This window comes from Gossypium arboreum, chromosome 3 (genome assembly GCF_025698485.1).
Source record: "Gossypium arboreum isolate Shixiya-1 chromosome 3, ASM2569848v2, whole genome shotgun sequence".
In the NCBI taxonomy this organism is placed as follows: domain Eukaryota; kingdom Viridiplantae; phylum Streptophyta; class Magnoliopsida; order Malvales; family Malvaceae; genus Gossypium; species Gossypium arboreum.
Window position 1 is genome coordinate 132,981,958 of NC_069072.1, and position 18,337 is coordinate 133,000,294.

Consider the following 18,337-nt stretch of genomic DNA (forward strand, 5'->3'; position numbering starts at 1 on the left):
TTTGACCTTTGAGGAGGAGCTGGTTCAGATTTTGGATCGTGACATTAAAAATTTAAGGAGAAAGTCCATACCGTTAGTAAAGGTTCTGTGGCAGAATCATGGCACTAAGGAAGCCACATGGGAACTTGAGGACTTGATGCGACAACAGTATCCTCATTTGTTATCAGTTAAATTTTGAGGTCGAAATTTCTTTTAGGGGATAGAGTTGTAATGGCCTGACTTTTTATTTTTATTGTTGTAACTATGTGGCACAACTGTGTATCTGCTTCAGTGGTTAAGTGTTTTGAGTTTGTGTGTGAGGTCTCAAGTTCAAGCCCTATCTTAAGCAAATTTTGTTATTTTTGGATCTAAGCCTTACCTTTGTTCTGTGGGGTTATATTAATTTTTTGTAAAACCATATCAGAATGAGCCTGCTAGTTTAAGTGGTAAGGGAGTTAGTGTGTTGGAGGTCTTGTGTTCAAAACTCTGCATGAGCTTTAATGCTAATATTTTTGCTTGGTTTCCTGATAGAGTCTTGATGGAGTTGGATTCTGAGAAGTTTGACATTAAGGGGTTAGTGTGGGGAGTAAAATAAGGGATTCATATCATCTTCTATTTTTTTTCTTCTCTCTTTCCACAAAATTTCTGATGTTAGTCTCTTTTACTCTGCCATTTTTCCTTTTTTCTTTTTCCTCTATCGATTCTGTTCATTTACATCGTAATTCTTTGTCTCGGTATTTCGGTGTTTTCGCACTATTCTGGTAAGTGGGATATTAGTTATGTAACTTAGTATTTCAACTCATTGGTTAGGGTTTAATCGTTCGTGTTAGCGTTTTGGTATGAAAGTTAAGGGACTATTTTTCTGCTTATTTGTGGTATAAGAGAAGGTGGTGAGCAGTGAAGTTCGTTCCGATAGCCTAAATCGTGCTAGGGTCTGTTCAGGTCATCGGTAAGTTTTGATCATTAACTCAAGATTTTGTATCTTTTCGTAATTGATTGCTAATTGGGCATCTGAATTTTATGTTTTAGGTTTTGAAGGTCTCAAGAGTGGTTTCATACTATAATCGTACTAGGTGTGGACCCGAAATGCAGAAAATTGAGTTTCGGCAAAAGCCAAAAAACCTTATTGTCAACGCCACACGGGCGGTGGTCACCCGTGTGGTAGGCCGTGTACGAGGACACGACCGTGTAGTTGATGAAGGCATGGCTGTACGCAACACACGACGGTGGTGGCTCGAATATGGCTGTGTGGGCTACACAGGCTTGGCCAAGTTCAGCGTGTGGGCCCACACGAGCATTCCATACAGGCGTGTGAGTTTCTGGGCCAGGCCGTGTGGGCCACAGGGGCAAAGCTAATCTAGACATGTGGGCCACAAAGGCATGTGGGCCCATATTTATGCAATTTTCTCTTAGGATCGCACAAGTCATCCCAATCGACTATGGGTCTATTGTAAGGTCGATAAGGGCTAATTAAACCCTAAAACTATGTGACCTAATCGTCTGAAGCACTGTTCTGAGTATGATTATAAATGTCTGATTACTATGTTAATTTCTCATCTGATATCTATATATATAAACATGTTTTAATCTGTTAATTCTGGATATGTATTCTGTATCTGTTCTATATGTGATTGAGGGGTGAGATTTGTATTTGTGGAGGAAGTGTATTGTATAATGATTATTGCCTAATTTTTTGGCAGCTAGGCTGCATTATATTTGACGTTTGTCGTATTGGCACAACGTGGTGTGTAGGGATGGGTAGGTGTTTTAAACCCCACATGGTGTGATAGGATGGTTAGAGATGGTGTGTAGAGGATGGGGTAGGATTCTTGTAACACCCCAAACCCGGCCTAGACGTTATGGCTAAATCTGGCGATGTCACATGAAATAAAATTTGAAATCGAATTTATTAAGTTAAAAATGTTTTCGTTTATTAGCCTCTACTTATCTTTCGTCAATTGCAAAACAATTCTCTCATTAATTTAATTCGTTTTAAAAAATATTTTGTAGTGAAAGCTTTTAAAACTGTGATATGTAAAAAACTCGTTTGCGTTTAGGAAAATGTTGTGTTTAAATAAACTGAGTTTTCATTGCAGTTCAAAATTTTATGAAACGATTAAAAACCCTGAATAAATTGTAAACTGTTCAAAAGTCCCAAATTACATCAAAGTACCCACAAGACCAAAAGTACCAATCGAAAATTGGATAGTGTGATGTGCAACTCTGACTTGTCCGAAATGAGCGAGCTAACGAGCCTCTATAAAACATAGAAAAAGAAAAAGAGTAAGCTTTATAGCTTAGTAAGCCCGTATAATTCAAAACTTAACTTACCATTTATACATAATCAAATCAATACTTACAATTCAATTTATAAACACCTAATCACAAGATTCATCACATGTTAGTCATTGTAGAAATATATGAAACCATCCATTAATATAATATTTTGCATCATTCCAAATTCATATGTCAAATATGTAACATTAGTAACATTTATAAACCGTAACTCATCCATATAAAAAGTATTTTTGTGCCTGTTCAACCTATTAAAAATTCAAAGGATACTCGAGTGAATAACATCAGTAATCCATCAATTCATTATCATTTATGCTCTTTCAAGCTATGGTCGGTAAGCTCCTTATGAGCTAATGAATAGTAAGCTCTATTGAGCTGAAACGGTAAGCTCTATCGAGCTTATTAGTAAACTCATACAAGCTGAAACGGTAAGCTCTAATGAGCTGAAATAGTAAGCTCTTACGAGTTGATATGTCGGTAAGCTCATACGAGCTGTGGTGAGTCCGCAACAAATGCAGGAGCTCGACCAAATTGGTAACCCTAGTGACAAGTCACTCGTATCCTGTGAATTCATATAGTTCAAACGGGGCTAGGTAACAAATATAATAAATATCAATAATGCATTTGTAATTCAAGTATATCAAATTCTCAATAACAAATATTCATTTCAATTATTTTCAAATATATAGAAGTTCGATTCTAATTATACGAACTTACCTCGTATCCTCGGATAAAACTATCGGCTATTCGTCCACTTTTTGTTTTCTCCGATCTAGTTCCGATATTTGCTTATCTTGATCTATATAATATCAAATTAACTCATTCAAACTTTCATTCAATTCAATTTAGCCTAAAACATTCATTTTGGCTAATTTAGAATTTTACCCCTAGACTTTTGACTACTTTGCAATTTAGTCCTCAACACATAAAAATGCAAAATTGCACAATTAGACCACAACCCATGATAGCCGAATTTCATATGGACTCCTAGAAGCCCATTTCTTTTGTTATTTCATACTTTTAACCATAACATTTTACGTTTTCTCAATTAATTTCCTTCTTGACATTTTTGTAAAAAATCACTTTACAAAACTTGTAAAACTATCATTAAACCTTCATAATCTAACATTAAACATTTAATTACTCAGTTATACAACATGGCATCATTCAAAATCTATAACAATTTCAAAAACGAAGGTACGGGCTAGCTAGATTAAGCTGCAACGAGCTCAAAAACGTAGAAATCATTAAAAATGGATCAAAAACTGTACCTTAATTGCTCACTATAGCTTCGCTAAATAAAGAAAGAAAAAATGGTGCTTTATTCACCCTAATTTTGGTTGATGATGATGAATGGAGAAGGAAATTTTGTTTTGTTTTATTATAATTAACCTTAATTAACCTTTTAGCATTTTAACCTTAAAAGAAATTTAAAATTACACCAATTGCCATGCTATCATCCTCCACTAACCATAAATGATCTATTCATCACTAAAGGACCTTTATTTTAATGTTCTATAGCTATTTGACACTTTTAGCTAATAGAGCACAAGTTTTACGTTTTACGCGATTTAGTCCTTTTTGCTGAATTAAGCATTTAAATGGTAAAATTTCTTTACGAAACTTTCACATACTTAATCTATCATGTAGTAAACCTTATTAAAATAATAAATAAATATTTTAACTTCATATTTGTGGTTCCAAAACCACTGTTCTGATTTGACTAATAAACAGGCTGTTATAGTAGATCTTATGTCTATCAGAGCAAGATGTGGTACATCAAAAATAAGGAATGTACTAGTGATGACATAAGGAGCGTCTCTGTCCTTTCGATGATGTGTAACATAAATAAGAGCAGACTGCGTCGCCTCAGTCTGCCCAGCACCTCTGCCCTATGCTCTCTGTCCACGACCCATACCACTACCACTCCTAGCCTGATCACGGCCTCTCGTGGTACGCTATACAACCTCTCTGTGGTCATGCGAGACCGATTACCACGAGCTTGCATTTGATCGGCCCTCAATGGACACTTCCTAATACGGTGATCCAATGATCCACGCCCCAGTCCTCCTCCAACACTCGCCCTACCAGCGTCTACCACAATCTACACACGGCTGCAGTCTAGTGGCAAGAACAGGGGGCCCAACTCTAACTGGCCCATCAGACCTAGCCTTTTTCTTAGGCCTCTGTACGAAACTCGAGGGCTTTGAATCCCTCTTGTTCTTACCCTTCTTTATGTCTCTGTTTTGGTGCTCAGTGCGCTTAACATCCTCGGCGATCTTCACATTCTTGACCAGAATAGAAAAATCTCGCTCCCTTTGCAGAGCTATCAGAACTCTCAAATTATCTCTGAGGCCATCCTCAAAGCAGACACACCTCTCATACTCTGATGCAATCATACCTCACGCATAGCGGCTCAATCTTAGGAACTCGGCCTCATACTCAGCCACTGATCGAGCCCCCTGAGTAAGACTCAAAAACTCTTTCCTACGAGTGTCAATATAACTGGATCCCACATATTTCCCCTAGAAGGTGGTCTTAAAAAACTCCCAGGACAGACATTCGAGCTGAATGCCCTCTTTAACGGTCAACCACCTTTAATAAGCCTCATTTCGTAACAGAGAGACCACACCATTCAATTTCTACTCAAGGGTACAATCAGGGTCATCCATAATTCGATCCATGGCCTCAATCTAGTACTCAGCCATATTAGGGGTGACTCTAATGACACCCCTAAAAAGTTCATCTCCATTGGACTGAAGAGGTTTTGAAATTGACCCACGACCCCCAGATCCAGTATTAGGCCCAGCAACCCTCTCCAATATCCTTAGAATAGCTTTGGACAAAGTGTCATCCCCAGCCATGCGATCTTGAGACCTAGTCTCAATGCAGGCGACACTGGCGTCTCACTCGTGTCCAGATTATACATACTGCCCAGTGAAGAGGACTCAGCTCCAGCCCCTCTACAGCTTCTACCTCGGCCTCTGGTACCTCGTCTGCGGATACTCGTACGCTCATGTCAAGTTGGATTTATCTGTATTACAAATTTTATGAATCAGTTATGGTTTCAGTATTTATTAGTAGGTATTTTATGTAAACAGTTTCAGTAATTCAGAGTGATTTCCATAAATTGCAGTCTCTATCAGGTTTGCTACAGTCTCAGTTTACACTATCTAGAGTGTTTTCATAGTATACTACCTATAATAGTTTCAGAATATACTATTTATAGTATCTTTAGTTTAAACTTATCACAGTTTCAAAATACTTATAAGATCGGCACTAGAGACTCGGTATACCACATACCAAGACAAATCATTTGAAAATCAGTTCTTTAAAAACCAAGTTTTAAAACCCAAAATCCACAGTCGAGTTTTACAACCTAGCTCTTATACCACTAAATATAAAACCCCAAACCCGGCCTAGACATTATGGTTGAATCTGGTGATGTCACATGAAATGGAATTTGAAATCGAATTTATTAAGTTAAAACCGTTTCTGTTTATTAGCCTCTACTTATCTTTCGTCAATTTCAAAACTATTCTCTCGTTAATTTAATTCATTTTAAAACATATTTTGTAGCGGAAGCTTTTAAAACTGTGATATGTAAGAAACCCGTTTGCATTTAGAAAAAGTTGTGTTTAAATAAACCGAGTTTTCGTTGCAGTTCAAAAGTTTATGAAACAATTAAAAACCTTGAATAAAGTGTAAACCGTTCAAAAGTCCCAAATTACATCAAAATACCTATAAAAATAGAGAAAAAAACCTTTAATGAGGTTTAAGCAGTGCAATAAATATGTGGTCACTATTGAGTCCTTTGCCGCACCGGTCTGTTTAAGTCTGGGGATTACCTGTACAGTTAAAACAGAAAGGGGTTAGTTTATGTAAACTCAGTGTGTAATCCCCATAGAAAACATGTATACAGACAATGTAACACCTCGAACCTGACCTAGACATTATGTTTGAATCTAACGACGTCACATGAGAGTGTTTTTAAACAAACCATATCGATGAATAAAACCGTTCAAATTGTTATCTTTTACTTAATCGAAAAACATGTAATAGTCAAATTTGTTTTGAAAACGTTTCTTTATCGCGGAAGCTTTTAAAACCCACTTATTGTTGTTATTTTAAAAAACCGTTTCTATTTTCGAAAAACTCTTAGCTTATTTAAGGAAAACCATAATTTGACATTGCAGTTTATAATCCATGTTCACAGCCTATAAACCCAAATTAAAACCAGAAATCCAAGTCCAAAATTACATCAAAATTCCCAAACAAATAAAGAATATGCAAAATTAGAAAGTTCATCAACTGAAACATATGTGGTCGTGGTCATCGTCGATTCCTCAACTGCACCGATCCGCCTACTACTGGGGATTACCTGAACAGATAAACAAATAAAGGGGTAAGTTTTCGTAACTTAGTGTGTACATCTCCACGGTCCAACATGAATACAAACAGATAACAAATACATTCATAATTCGGGCCTGAGCCCTTTACAGAATCTGTGTGAGTCTTAGCCCACTCAGAAATAGAATCAGTTACAATTTAGGGCTTCAGCCAATCTTAGATATAACATGCATATCAGATCAGAATAATAGAAACATGCCCACCAACCCTGCACACCATCTCCGTCCAACTCAACACACTATGTGGGGATAAAATCAACCCACCCATCCCTGCACACCAAGTATGGGGATAAAATCAACCCATCTAACCCTACACACCATAGAGTACCTTGATGCGACATATCATAATTATGCAGCTTAGCTGCCAGATAGTGGGCTTATGAAGCCCTTCAGTACTTCCTTCATTTTATCAAACCCACCCCGATGCAATGCATCATTCAAGAATGGCATGCTATAATGCAGATTAACAAACATATACTCATAATCAGAATAGAACATATATACATACTAAGTGTAACATGTTATCATATACATTATAATATCCTATCACAGAACAGGGGTCTAAGTAATGCTTCTCGACCCTACGACAGGTTACAGTCATCTTGGGCGACCCGTGCAATCTTACAGAACATTTCAGAGAAATGGGCTCACATACCCATATGGCCTGCCCGTGTGGACCACACGACCCAAATTGGCCTTGGTCATGTGGATCACAGGGCCTGGCCCAAATTTCCACATGCTCGTGTGGTTCACTCGTGTGGGTCTACATGCCGGTATGGCCCACACGACCCAAATTGTTCGAGCACAGATCTCGCATTACGGCTTACCGATCATCACACACTGTGTCCGTCAGACTCGTGTAGCTGCTCATGCGACACTGGTTCGTCGACCACACGCCCGTGTGGTGTCGACAAAATCATTTTTGGCTTTCGTCGATTCTCATTTTTTACACAGTTGGAGTACACACCTGGTATCGATTTGGAGCTAAGACAAACCTGGGCACTCCTGAACCTATTATTGTTTGTTAAATATCATATTAAACCCTTGATACGACTTAAAACCGAGTTGAAACGAAGAAACCCAAATACGAAAGATTGATTTACCACTTTAAAGCGACCACCAACTCGAATCAACTCGATGAAATGATGATTTCAGCCTCCTGAGTGACTCCTAAACAGCAGTCACAACACCCTTTTAGACACCCACTCAAAGTAACATTCGAGTTTAGTGCAATGAGAACTTACCACACATGCCCCTAATAGTGATAGACAAAGCGGTTGAAATGAAGTAAAATAAAGTAGCCCAAAAAGAAGAGAAGACAAGGGTATTCAGTAGCAAAAGGAGAGGAAGAGGAGAAGGGGTAACCAAAATTTCCAAAAAAGAAGAATAGAATTCCAGCCAAAAATGATAACCCCCTCATCCCTATCCCTTAATTCTCTTCACTATCCCCTTAACTCAGACTTTCGATAAAACACTAACTCTTAGCCAAAACTTGCAGCAAAATTAACCCCCTTGCTACTGCAGAGATTCGAACTCAAGACCCCTAGCTTAACCACACACCCCTTAACCACCAGACCAGCAGCCCATTCTTGCAAATTTTAATAAACAAATACTTATAAGTCCACTAACTGAAGGTAAGGCTTTATTCAAATAAAAACCAAAATTTTCTCCAACCTAAGGCTTGAACTTGGGACCTCTTACACACATCCAGAACATTTAACTACTGAAGCAGATATAGATTTGTGTCAAATAATTACGGAAACAAATTTATAAAATTCGAGGTGTTACAGACAAACACAAAAAATAGTCAAATGCAGTCTAGCCTAAGCCCATTTCAATTCCAGTAGCAGTTCAGGCCTTAACCCATTTCAGTTTCAGTATCAGAATCAGATATACATTAGGGTTTTAGCCCATCACAGTATCAGTAATGCAATAGTAATCAGTATCAGAGTCCTACCCACTAGCCTCTACACACCATCTCCGTCCATCCCTACACTCTATATGGGTTAAAAACACCTACCCATCCCTACACTCCAAGTAGTACCGAATGCGGCACATATTCAGTGTATTGCAGCTGAGTTGACAGATAGTAGGCTTAAAGCCTTTCAGTACACTTCCTCCAAATATCATCATCCCAACCCAATGCAATGCATCATACAATATGTCATGCTTTTATGCAACCATCAGTCATACGTATACATACATACATATATATATATATATATATCAGTAATTATGCTTAATTTATCATTTATCACATACACTCAGATCATACATTTAGGGGTCTAGATAACGCTTACCGACCTTACAGTAGGTTCACAGTCGACTTGGGTGACCCGTGCAACCCTAGGAATCATTTTAGATAAAAGGGCTTAAACGCCCATGTGGCTTACCTGTGTGGCCTACACGGCCCAATTTGCCTAGCTCAAAATTTCACACGCCAGTGTGGACTACCCGTGTGGCCCACACGGCCCAAATCAATCTAGCCCGTGTGTCGCATACGGCCTACCTAGCCAGTACACGGCCATGCCTTGAGCGCACGACCTAGCCTTGTCAATCAAACGCCCGTGTTATGTCACATGGCCTATCACACGGACAACCACACGCTGGTGTGGTGTCGACAGTGAGGTTGTCAGCTTTTGACGAAACTCTATTTTTTATATTTTCGGGTACACATCTGGTACATTTTTATAGGTAATACAATTTCGAGACCACCAAAACCTACAACCAGAGTACCCAATATCGATTCAGCAATTGATTAACGGATTCCGACAAAAATGAACCAATTGAAACCCGACTTACCACCGACGAGGAACCTTCGTTAACACTTATTAAACCCAAGAAATGAATCTTGCTGCTCGAAACCTTCTCCTACACCATCAATTACAGTAGTAATTAGATTCTTAATCGCTCAATATACAACAATTATAACGAACAACAAAAGAAAACTTACCGAACCCACACAAGTGTAAATCGTATTTTAATAGAAAAGATGAATTCATAAAATGGAAAGGAAAAAGAAAGAAGGAAAGTTACAAGGGAATTTCAGTAGAGTAGTAAAGAACCACGTTAGAAATTTTTAGAGAAAACCCGAAATTTTGGAAAAAAGAAAATTAATGAAGATAATTCCCATAACTCCCCATATCCTTCAAATCTCTTCACCATTCCCACTAACAACCACTACTCAGACTTTTCATTCAACTGATACTTTGCACGTCAACAGAGCAAAAAATAGACTCCCCTGCTCACACAGGGATTCGAACACAAGACCTTCAGCAATCTGACACTCAACTTAACCACAAGACCAGCAGGCCCATTCTGATATGATTCTACCAACAATTAAATATAAGCCCACTCCCCAAACACAATGCTTAGATCAGAAAAATATCAACATTTGCTAAAGCTAGGGCTTGAACCTGGGACCTCCCACACACACCCAGAACACTTAACCACTGAAGCAGATACATAGTTGTGTCAAATTTATCCAGAAATAGAAATACAAATTTTGGGGCGGTACAATTCTATTTTTTTTTATCTGTATATCTGTATCTGAAATGGACATGAGTCTGCATCTGTATCTGGATCCGAATATGATTATGTATTTGATGTTGTATGATTACATGTCTATTTCTGTTGGGTTACATATTGAATTTACGTAAACTCACCTCTGTTGTCTATTTTTGCTCAGGTAATCCACAGACCTAGGCGGATCGGTGCGGCAGAAACTCAACGGTGACCACTTTATCTAAAACTATTAAAGCGTAGTATTTTTGGTTATTTTAAATTTTGGACTGGTTTGAAAGTTGTAATTTTTGAGGACTCTCTGGACTGTTAGTTTTTAACTTGATTTTGGATTTAAGTTAGTTTTTAACTTGATTTTGGATTAAAGTGCTGGATATTTTGTGTGCTTGACAAAATGCTTTATAGGAGCAGATTTTACACCAAAACGAAGTTTTTCCTAAAATCATAAATCAGATTTCTAAAGTGTATTGGTTTGAAAAACTTCTGCTCTAATGAGTTTTGATAAATGAACTAATTAAACGGTGCTTAGGATAAACTTAGGGAAATATAAAATGATAATGTTGACAAGACAACTTCGTTTTCAAAACCCATTCCATGCGACATCACCAGATTCGACGATAACATCTAGGTTGGGTTTAGGGTGTTACAAGACTACTCGGTCGAAGCATTCATCCTAGATGAATAAAAAAGGTACAATTTTGATTAAGTGTTTATTAATTTAGATATCACAACCAAGTTCTTATTTTTAAAAAAGAAAATTAAAACTCTGGTTTTTCCTTAAATTTATTTTCAGTTGCATTTTCCAAACTCGATTTTTCAACAGCAAGCACCCACCTATATCTCATGTATTGTTCTTTGTTGCTTGAAAAAGCTCACGGTACAACATTGCTGATATTGTTGAACCCCAACTCTACGAACAGACAGCTTGAAAATCAACCAACAAAGGCAAGTACATCAAGTGGACTTTATAATTACATGCGTCTGGCATTAGTACCCCTTATCAACTCGAGTATATACACCTGAGAAATGCACATCTTCTCCCACTCAGAGGTACTACTCGATAAACTTTCGAAATTTTTCTTTAACTAGGAAAATTTTAAACTGATAAACTTAGCAACACCATCACCCGCCGATCGTCCAAGCAACTGATAGCAAAGCGATGCAAGTTTGATCACTTTACTTAAACCTATGACCTCAGCACTATCAATTGGGTGTCTGAGTTGCAATGCAGCATCTTCTAAAGTGATGATGCACTCCCCACATGGCTAATGAAATGTGTGGGTCTCTGGGCGCCACTTCTTAACGAGGCGGATATCAAGTCAACCCTAAGCTCAAACATCCTAATCAATGTAGCCATTCCAAATCTCGTGGCATCTAAATAAGGGAAAGTTTGTTCGTCCGACTAGTAGATCAAACCATGGACACACGCCCTTAAGATATGGTACTCACCATGTCCATAACAAATTACAATATTAGTTAAATATGCTAATTAAAAAAATTAATAACTTGCCAATTTAAAAAAACTTATGAATAACAACTATCAAATTTTTTTTACTATAACATTAATCATCATTGCGGTGTGATCGGTTGCTCTAATCAATGAACCCATTTCGATATTTGCACAAATAAAAGTGAATAAACATTTCATTTGAACATAAACACTTCCACATAATAATACTTACTACAACTCATATTTGTAAACATTTTTTTGTTTTATTTAAATAAAATATCCATATAATAATATTAATCACCAACTAAATAAAAAATATTAAAATAAATTACTTTAATTTGTATGTTTGCAACTGGAATTTAAGTATCTTTATTTAAAACATATATAAAAACATAACAAATATAAATTACAAACATAAAAATAATAATAAACAAAAACTCCAACACAAACAAAAATATAATCTTAAATATTAAATCTAAAATTAACAATAAATTTAAATATAAATATAATACACTAATTATTATTACAAACAATAAAAATATACCTTAAAACTATCATATTTAACACCCCAAATCTAGAAGGTTACAATAATACGTTAAAATTTTTACTTTCCAAAACGTGGCTCGATACAAAACCAAAAGTCAAAATTTTATAATACTCATAATTTCGAATAAAACTCCGCAGCAGAAATTTAGAGTTGATAATTTAAAAATTGTGATATCAATAAGTGGAAACGTACAGTTAGCCAATTGGGCATATTTTGAAACATTCCAATTGGGCATATTTTGAAACATTCGTTATAAATTTTCATAAAACCCATCTCAATTTGCAACGGAAAATTATTAGCTTGTTTTAGTTTTGAAAACTGAAATCTAATTTGCTAATTCGTGTGATTTGCAGTTTTATGCTCGAAAATATTAAATATCGACAAATAAAGCAAAATCCAAAACAAAGTCCGAAAACAAAACCAAATTTGAAAACTTAATCCGAAAATCAAAAGCCTGAAAATCTTGATTTACTAACCAATACAGACTATTTTATGTGAAAACCAATCCAAGCTCCCCGTAGGCTGTCCAGTCCTCAGTCAAAAGATTACCTGAAACATATTAAACAAACAAGTGAACCAAAAGCTCAGTATGTGACTTAACTCGCGTACATTATTTTCTTGCTACAACATGTACAATTGCAAATATCAAAACAAAGTTTCACTTTCAGTATTCACATATGCAAAAATCATATCAGAATGTCATATATCCAGAAACATTTGTCAGACCAAATGTCATATTTTTATAATCAAATATCATAACAGAATTCATAGTTTCAGAATCAAAATCTAAAACACATTCTCTTATACAGAATCAGATGTATTTCATAATCGTATACAGATGCAATCAGAGATCCTACTCCCTCCACTACACACCAACTCTGTCCAACCAATCACACCAAATCGGACTACAAGAACCCATCCATCCAATCACACTGAGTCATGGTGGTATGTCGCTCATAATAATGCAGTTGAGCTGCTAGATAGAAATTGCGGTTTAACAGCCAAAAGTGAGGTAAAACTACCAGAAACTCTTCCTCCATCATATCCAAAAACCCATCCCAATGCACATGCATAATCGTAATAACATACGTACATATCATATAAATGGTATGGCATGCATACCTAATAATATTTCTTATAGATCATACATATTAAATTGCTTATATTAACAATTATTCTACGTACAGATGTCATATATGTTTTACACATAATTTTGCTTTCAAAGTTATCATAACACAGATCGTATATAAGTTTTTCACTTACCTTAGTCATATCTCATACTGACATATATAACATTTCGGGTCTTATTCAAGTCTAATGGACCCTCACAGATGGTCTAATTATGCATTTTTTGAGTCAAACAGGCCTAAGTGAAAATTTTTGAAAAATGGGCCCACATGGCCGTGTGATGTAGACTAAGTTCGAAAACAACTTTATTTTTTTCAGATTTTTCGAGTTTGAATTGATTTTTTTCGAGTTAGAAGCACACACCTGATTAAATTTTGATGTAGAACCACGAAAAGAGCAGTAGTACCTAAAATCAGTAGTTCAATGACCAATTTAGTAACAAATTACTAACGAAAATAACAATTAAATGAACACACTTAGTATAGAAGGAAGAACCTAGAAGCACTTACACAAGAAGACGATAGTATGATCACGCCCTAATACAGATTGAACTTGCAGAAGCAAAGAGTAAAAGATATTTTCTTGACAAATTATGAACCAAAAAGAAGGGGAAAAGAAACAGAATAGAGAATGCCAAAAAAAAAAAAAAGAAGATGGGGAAAAGAAATGTAAAATAGAGTAGGAGAGAAACATGGGAATTATGAGAAAAATTAATTAGTTAAAAATCCTTTTTTTTTTAAACCACCCACTTTCCCCCACTCAATCCCACTAATTCTGGTTAGTTATCATTATCAGAATTTTTCCTAGAGTTTAAATAAAAAATAATTTCACTTTGCATACACAAGATTCAAACAAAGACCTTCGAGAAAGCTAAAGCTTTATTACTAAACCTACAGACTCATTCTTGTTAAAACTTAACAACATTTTCACAGTCATAACTAAAAATTAGGACGTGGTCACTCTTGGCTTCACTAACCCAATTTCTTCTAACCCGGCTTTCGGGATGTGATATCATGTCCCTTTTTCTTTTAATAAAATAACACTGGTGCTGTCAATGCGTTAGGCGGCGCCTCTATAAAAAAAAAAATATTTTTTGTATTCATATAGTTTATGTTTCATATTTACAAAAATATTGGTATTTTTTGGATTCCACCTAACCAATTGGTGACACCAATTAAAAAACTAATTTTTTGGCTTCATCGAGATTGATGGTAGTAGGTGAAGGAAATCTCGGGTGGTACCACCTGACAGCTTGGCGACACGCATGTTTATAGTAGTAAACATTCCATTTTCGTAAATAACCTGGGTGTAATATCATTTTTTTGTAATTAATTTTTGTATTATTTTTAATAAAAACCCAAAATTTTTCACTTTTATATGTTTTTGTAATTTTTATAATTTTATAATTTTTATGAATTTTATAAAATTTTATATTTTTTACAATTTTAATGATTTTAAATGTAAATATTTCACCATGTGGCATAATTATGGTATGCCACATGAAAAAATAATTCTCCAAAACCATTAAACTTTAATAGTTTACTGTTAATTTTAATGGTTCATTGACTTAATTTTTAAAATTTTAAAATTCAGAGTCTTAATTAAGTAAAATAAAATATCGAGGTTTAATTATTTTTTAAAAGAGTTGAGGGCTTTAAGAAAAAAAAAAAACTTTGATCTTTTGCCTTCTTTTTGGGTAACGTTGCTAGGCTGTCTTGATCTTCTGAGTCTATAATTTTTTATAATTAAAAGAGACAGGAACGAGATGAAGAAAAGGTAGAAAAGAATGAGTTGACAAAAAAAATTGACAAAAGTTTTAATAACATGTAAAAATATTTCACATGATATTATATTATTAAGAGTGAGTTTAGATTGATGGTGAATTTATCTGTAATCATTGTTAGAACAATGATAGCAATAAAATTTGATATTATAACGTGAAAAAAAAAATAAATGTATTGTACCCTACCAAACCACCCATCTAAATAAGTGTTAAGTGTGATTATGTACCTACCTTATAAATACTTTTCATAATCACACCAATCTTTATAGTCTTTTGATTTTTAGGATTTTATTTCATTGATATTAATTTCTGTAAATGTTTGTCTTTTCATTTTGCTGCAAGTTAATTTTTATGAGGTTAGATTGTAAATATTTTAAAGCTGATTGGAGAAAAATAAGAGAGTAAATTATTCAGGTCGTAAGCTTGGCTAAATTAGATTTTTTTCTGTTAAAGTTTAGACATGGATTGAATTTTAATTCAATTAGTATGAGTATTATTGTCAATTTAAAAATATCGTTCTATTTAAGTGTGCCGAAATAGATTATCTTCCTATTTATGGGTTGGAAATAGCTTAAAGGCCGTAATTCTAATTATAGAGAAAAGTGAGATTTAATTTATTGAAAACAAAAAATTAATATAAATTAAATTATTTAATTTTGAAAATGATTAAGAGAAAAATGATTAAGAGAAAAGAACTATTCACTTTTATGACTTATAACTTTAACATTAAAATAGACAACCAGTGGATCCCGGCGTTGATCTATAAAAGGAGCAAAACTGCATCCCAGCCTGCATGCAAATCCAACCTACCCCATTTTAAAGAAGCTCTTCAATATATTTATTTCTGCTTTTTAACTTGTCGTCATAGTTTCTCTTCCCCTATGGCTCAGTCGGTTGGGATACTTGGTCAAGAATGCTTTGATTTGAAAAAAAAGGCTATTGCTCATCTCCATGATTATTCCTTCATGGAAGAAATCCCCACAATTGATTACTCTTTGTTGTTTTCCAAGGATCATAATGAACGGTCTAAGTCCTTGGAACACCTTGGAAAAGCATGCCAAGAATTCGGTTTCTTTTATGTACGAACTTCCAGTACACACACACATATACACATGAACTGGTTATGGTTATCAAAATCTTAAACTCTTGAAAACCTAGCATTGTTTCTTAATTATATTAGTTATTGTTTGCATTTTTTTACATATACATATATGGTAGCCTTTTTCCAAATAATTTAGGGTTTTTTTTTTCTTTTTGAAGCTGATAAATGGTGTTGAAGAAAGGGTGGTAGAAGGAGCACTGAAGGGTATTTCAGATTTCTTTGAACTGACAAATCAGGAGGAGAGGAGTGAGTACTTAAAGAAGAATTCCGTGGATAGGATAAGGTGGTATTTAAGATCTGATGCTGGGGAAAACAGAGAGAATCTAAAGATAGTAACACACCCTGAATATCATTGCCCTGGCAAACCTGATAGTTGCAAGTATTCATTATTCCTATCATTCTTCTCATATGTTATAATACTGTTTAAAGTTTTGTTATATATATCTTAAAATGGTGGATTTTGATCCATATTTGACAGAGATGCCATTGGAGAGTACTTGAAAGGGATGCATGAGGTTGAACTTGGTTTAGCTAAAGCAATCTCGACAATTTTGGGATATGAAGAAACCTACATCGAGAAGGAATTCAAGCTGGAGGCAGGATTCGACGTGGCTACCTTCAATCTATATCCACCATCTTTACAATCAAAAGGTTCTATCGGTTTGGCGGAACATACGGACCCGGGCTTTTTTGTTTCCCTGATACAAAATGTTAACGGGGGACTTCAAATGCTCTCTCATAAAGGAAATTGGATCACTGTTAACATACCTCGAAACAGAATTTTCATCGGTATTGGGGATCATCTTGAGGTATGTCCTTCTATCATTATCATTTGTTCATTGCAAGATGTACTAATAGTTTATGTTATTTTCTTGTGTGCTAATTAGATATTAACCAATGGGAAGTACAAGAGTCATATACATCAAGTGATCCTGGATAACAACAAAGTGAAAAGAATCTCAATGGCGACACTTCATGGCCCTTCATTGGACACATTTGTAGCCCCGACACCAGGGTTCATCGATGACTCTCACCCACCAACCTACCGAGGGATGACCTACAAGGAATCCTTGGAGCTCAATGGTTTTGATGAAATCGATGTGCAGTCATCCCTTATTCAGCTTCGAATGCCACTCTCTCTCTAATTTCATTCATGGTGTTGTATTTTTATAATTGTTTTTGAGTGTTTTTGAGATAAAAGTAAATAAAGAGCTATGCTTGTTGTCGTCATTGTAATAAAGTATTTGTGTGATGGAATTACTTTCACACACCTAAAAAATCGGGTTTGTGGTAAGCGAGCGTAATCACGCCCTGATTTATAAGGTTATCATTGTGCATTTGTTAAATAAGAAAGCTATTAGTCTAATAGTTAAGTAGTATAAGTACCCTTGGATACCATTACTCCTACTCTAACATATTTAGAAGATTAGTTAAAAAATTGTGACATTAATATGAAAATAAGCATGTGTATGGATGTAAGGAAATTTCCATGGATTAAGATGTGGAAATAATGAATTAGTGAGATAAATATGAAAATGTTGAATAAATATAAGATATATTGTGAAATAAATATGTGTAAACTTAATGTTTAGAAGGTGTTGAAATAAGTCATTGACAAAGTTGAGATAATAATGATTGGTTATGAAATGCCTTATTAACTAATAATATATTATGTATATTTTGGTTGCTATAAAGTTAGTAATAAGAATAATTTTGGTGTACGTGAAGGAGTCATGAAATGGGATATTAAAGTAGAAATGTGTAAATATGTCACCAAGACAAATTTGGAGAATAATTCGTTAAATTATTAAACCTTACAAGTTGTACATAGAATCGACAAATTATTGAAATGTGAATAAAAAAAAAAAAACGTAGGAACATATGTAGGGTCATGAAATTTGGTTAAACATGAGGTCATAACGACCCTTCTAGGATATTACTAGGAAAATATTGATAAATAAATAAATTTGTTACTTAAGTTCAAGGAAATCATAATGTGAAAGATGAACATGTTTATAAGGCCACCACTAAGATATATACTGTCAGGAATAAAAACTAGACAAAAAATAGGCTTTCGGCCTAATGGTTAAGTATTAGAGAGTCATTCTTAAAGACCCAAGTT

At 35.0% G+C, this 18,337-nt stretch overlaps 1 protein-coding gene across 1 annotated transcript; it reads left to right on the plus strand.

Annotated features, from left to right (window-relative positions):
• The first annotated feature begins 15,910 nt into the window (after positions 1–15,910).
• LOC108475833 (2-oxoglutarate-dependent dioxygenase 19-like) lies at positions 15,911–17,613 on the plus strand. The gene is made up of 4 exons (XM_017777808.2): positions 15,911–16,192; positions 16,374–16,594; positions 16,694–17,024; positions 17,103–17,613. Exons 1-4 carry the CDS (start codon positions 15,995–15,997, stop codon positions 17,358–17,360), a joined length of 1,008 nt encoding a protein of 335 aa, XP_017633297.1. The 5' UTR covers positions 15,911–15,994; the 3' UTR covers positions 17,361–17,613.
• Positions 17,614–18,337: the final 724 nt, after the last annotated feature.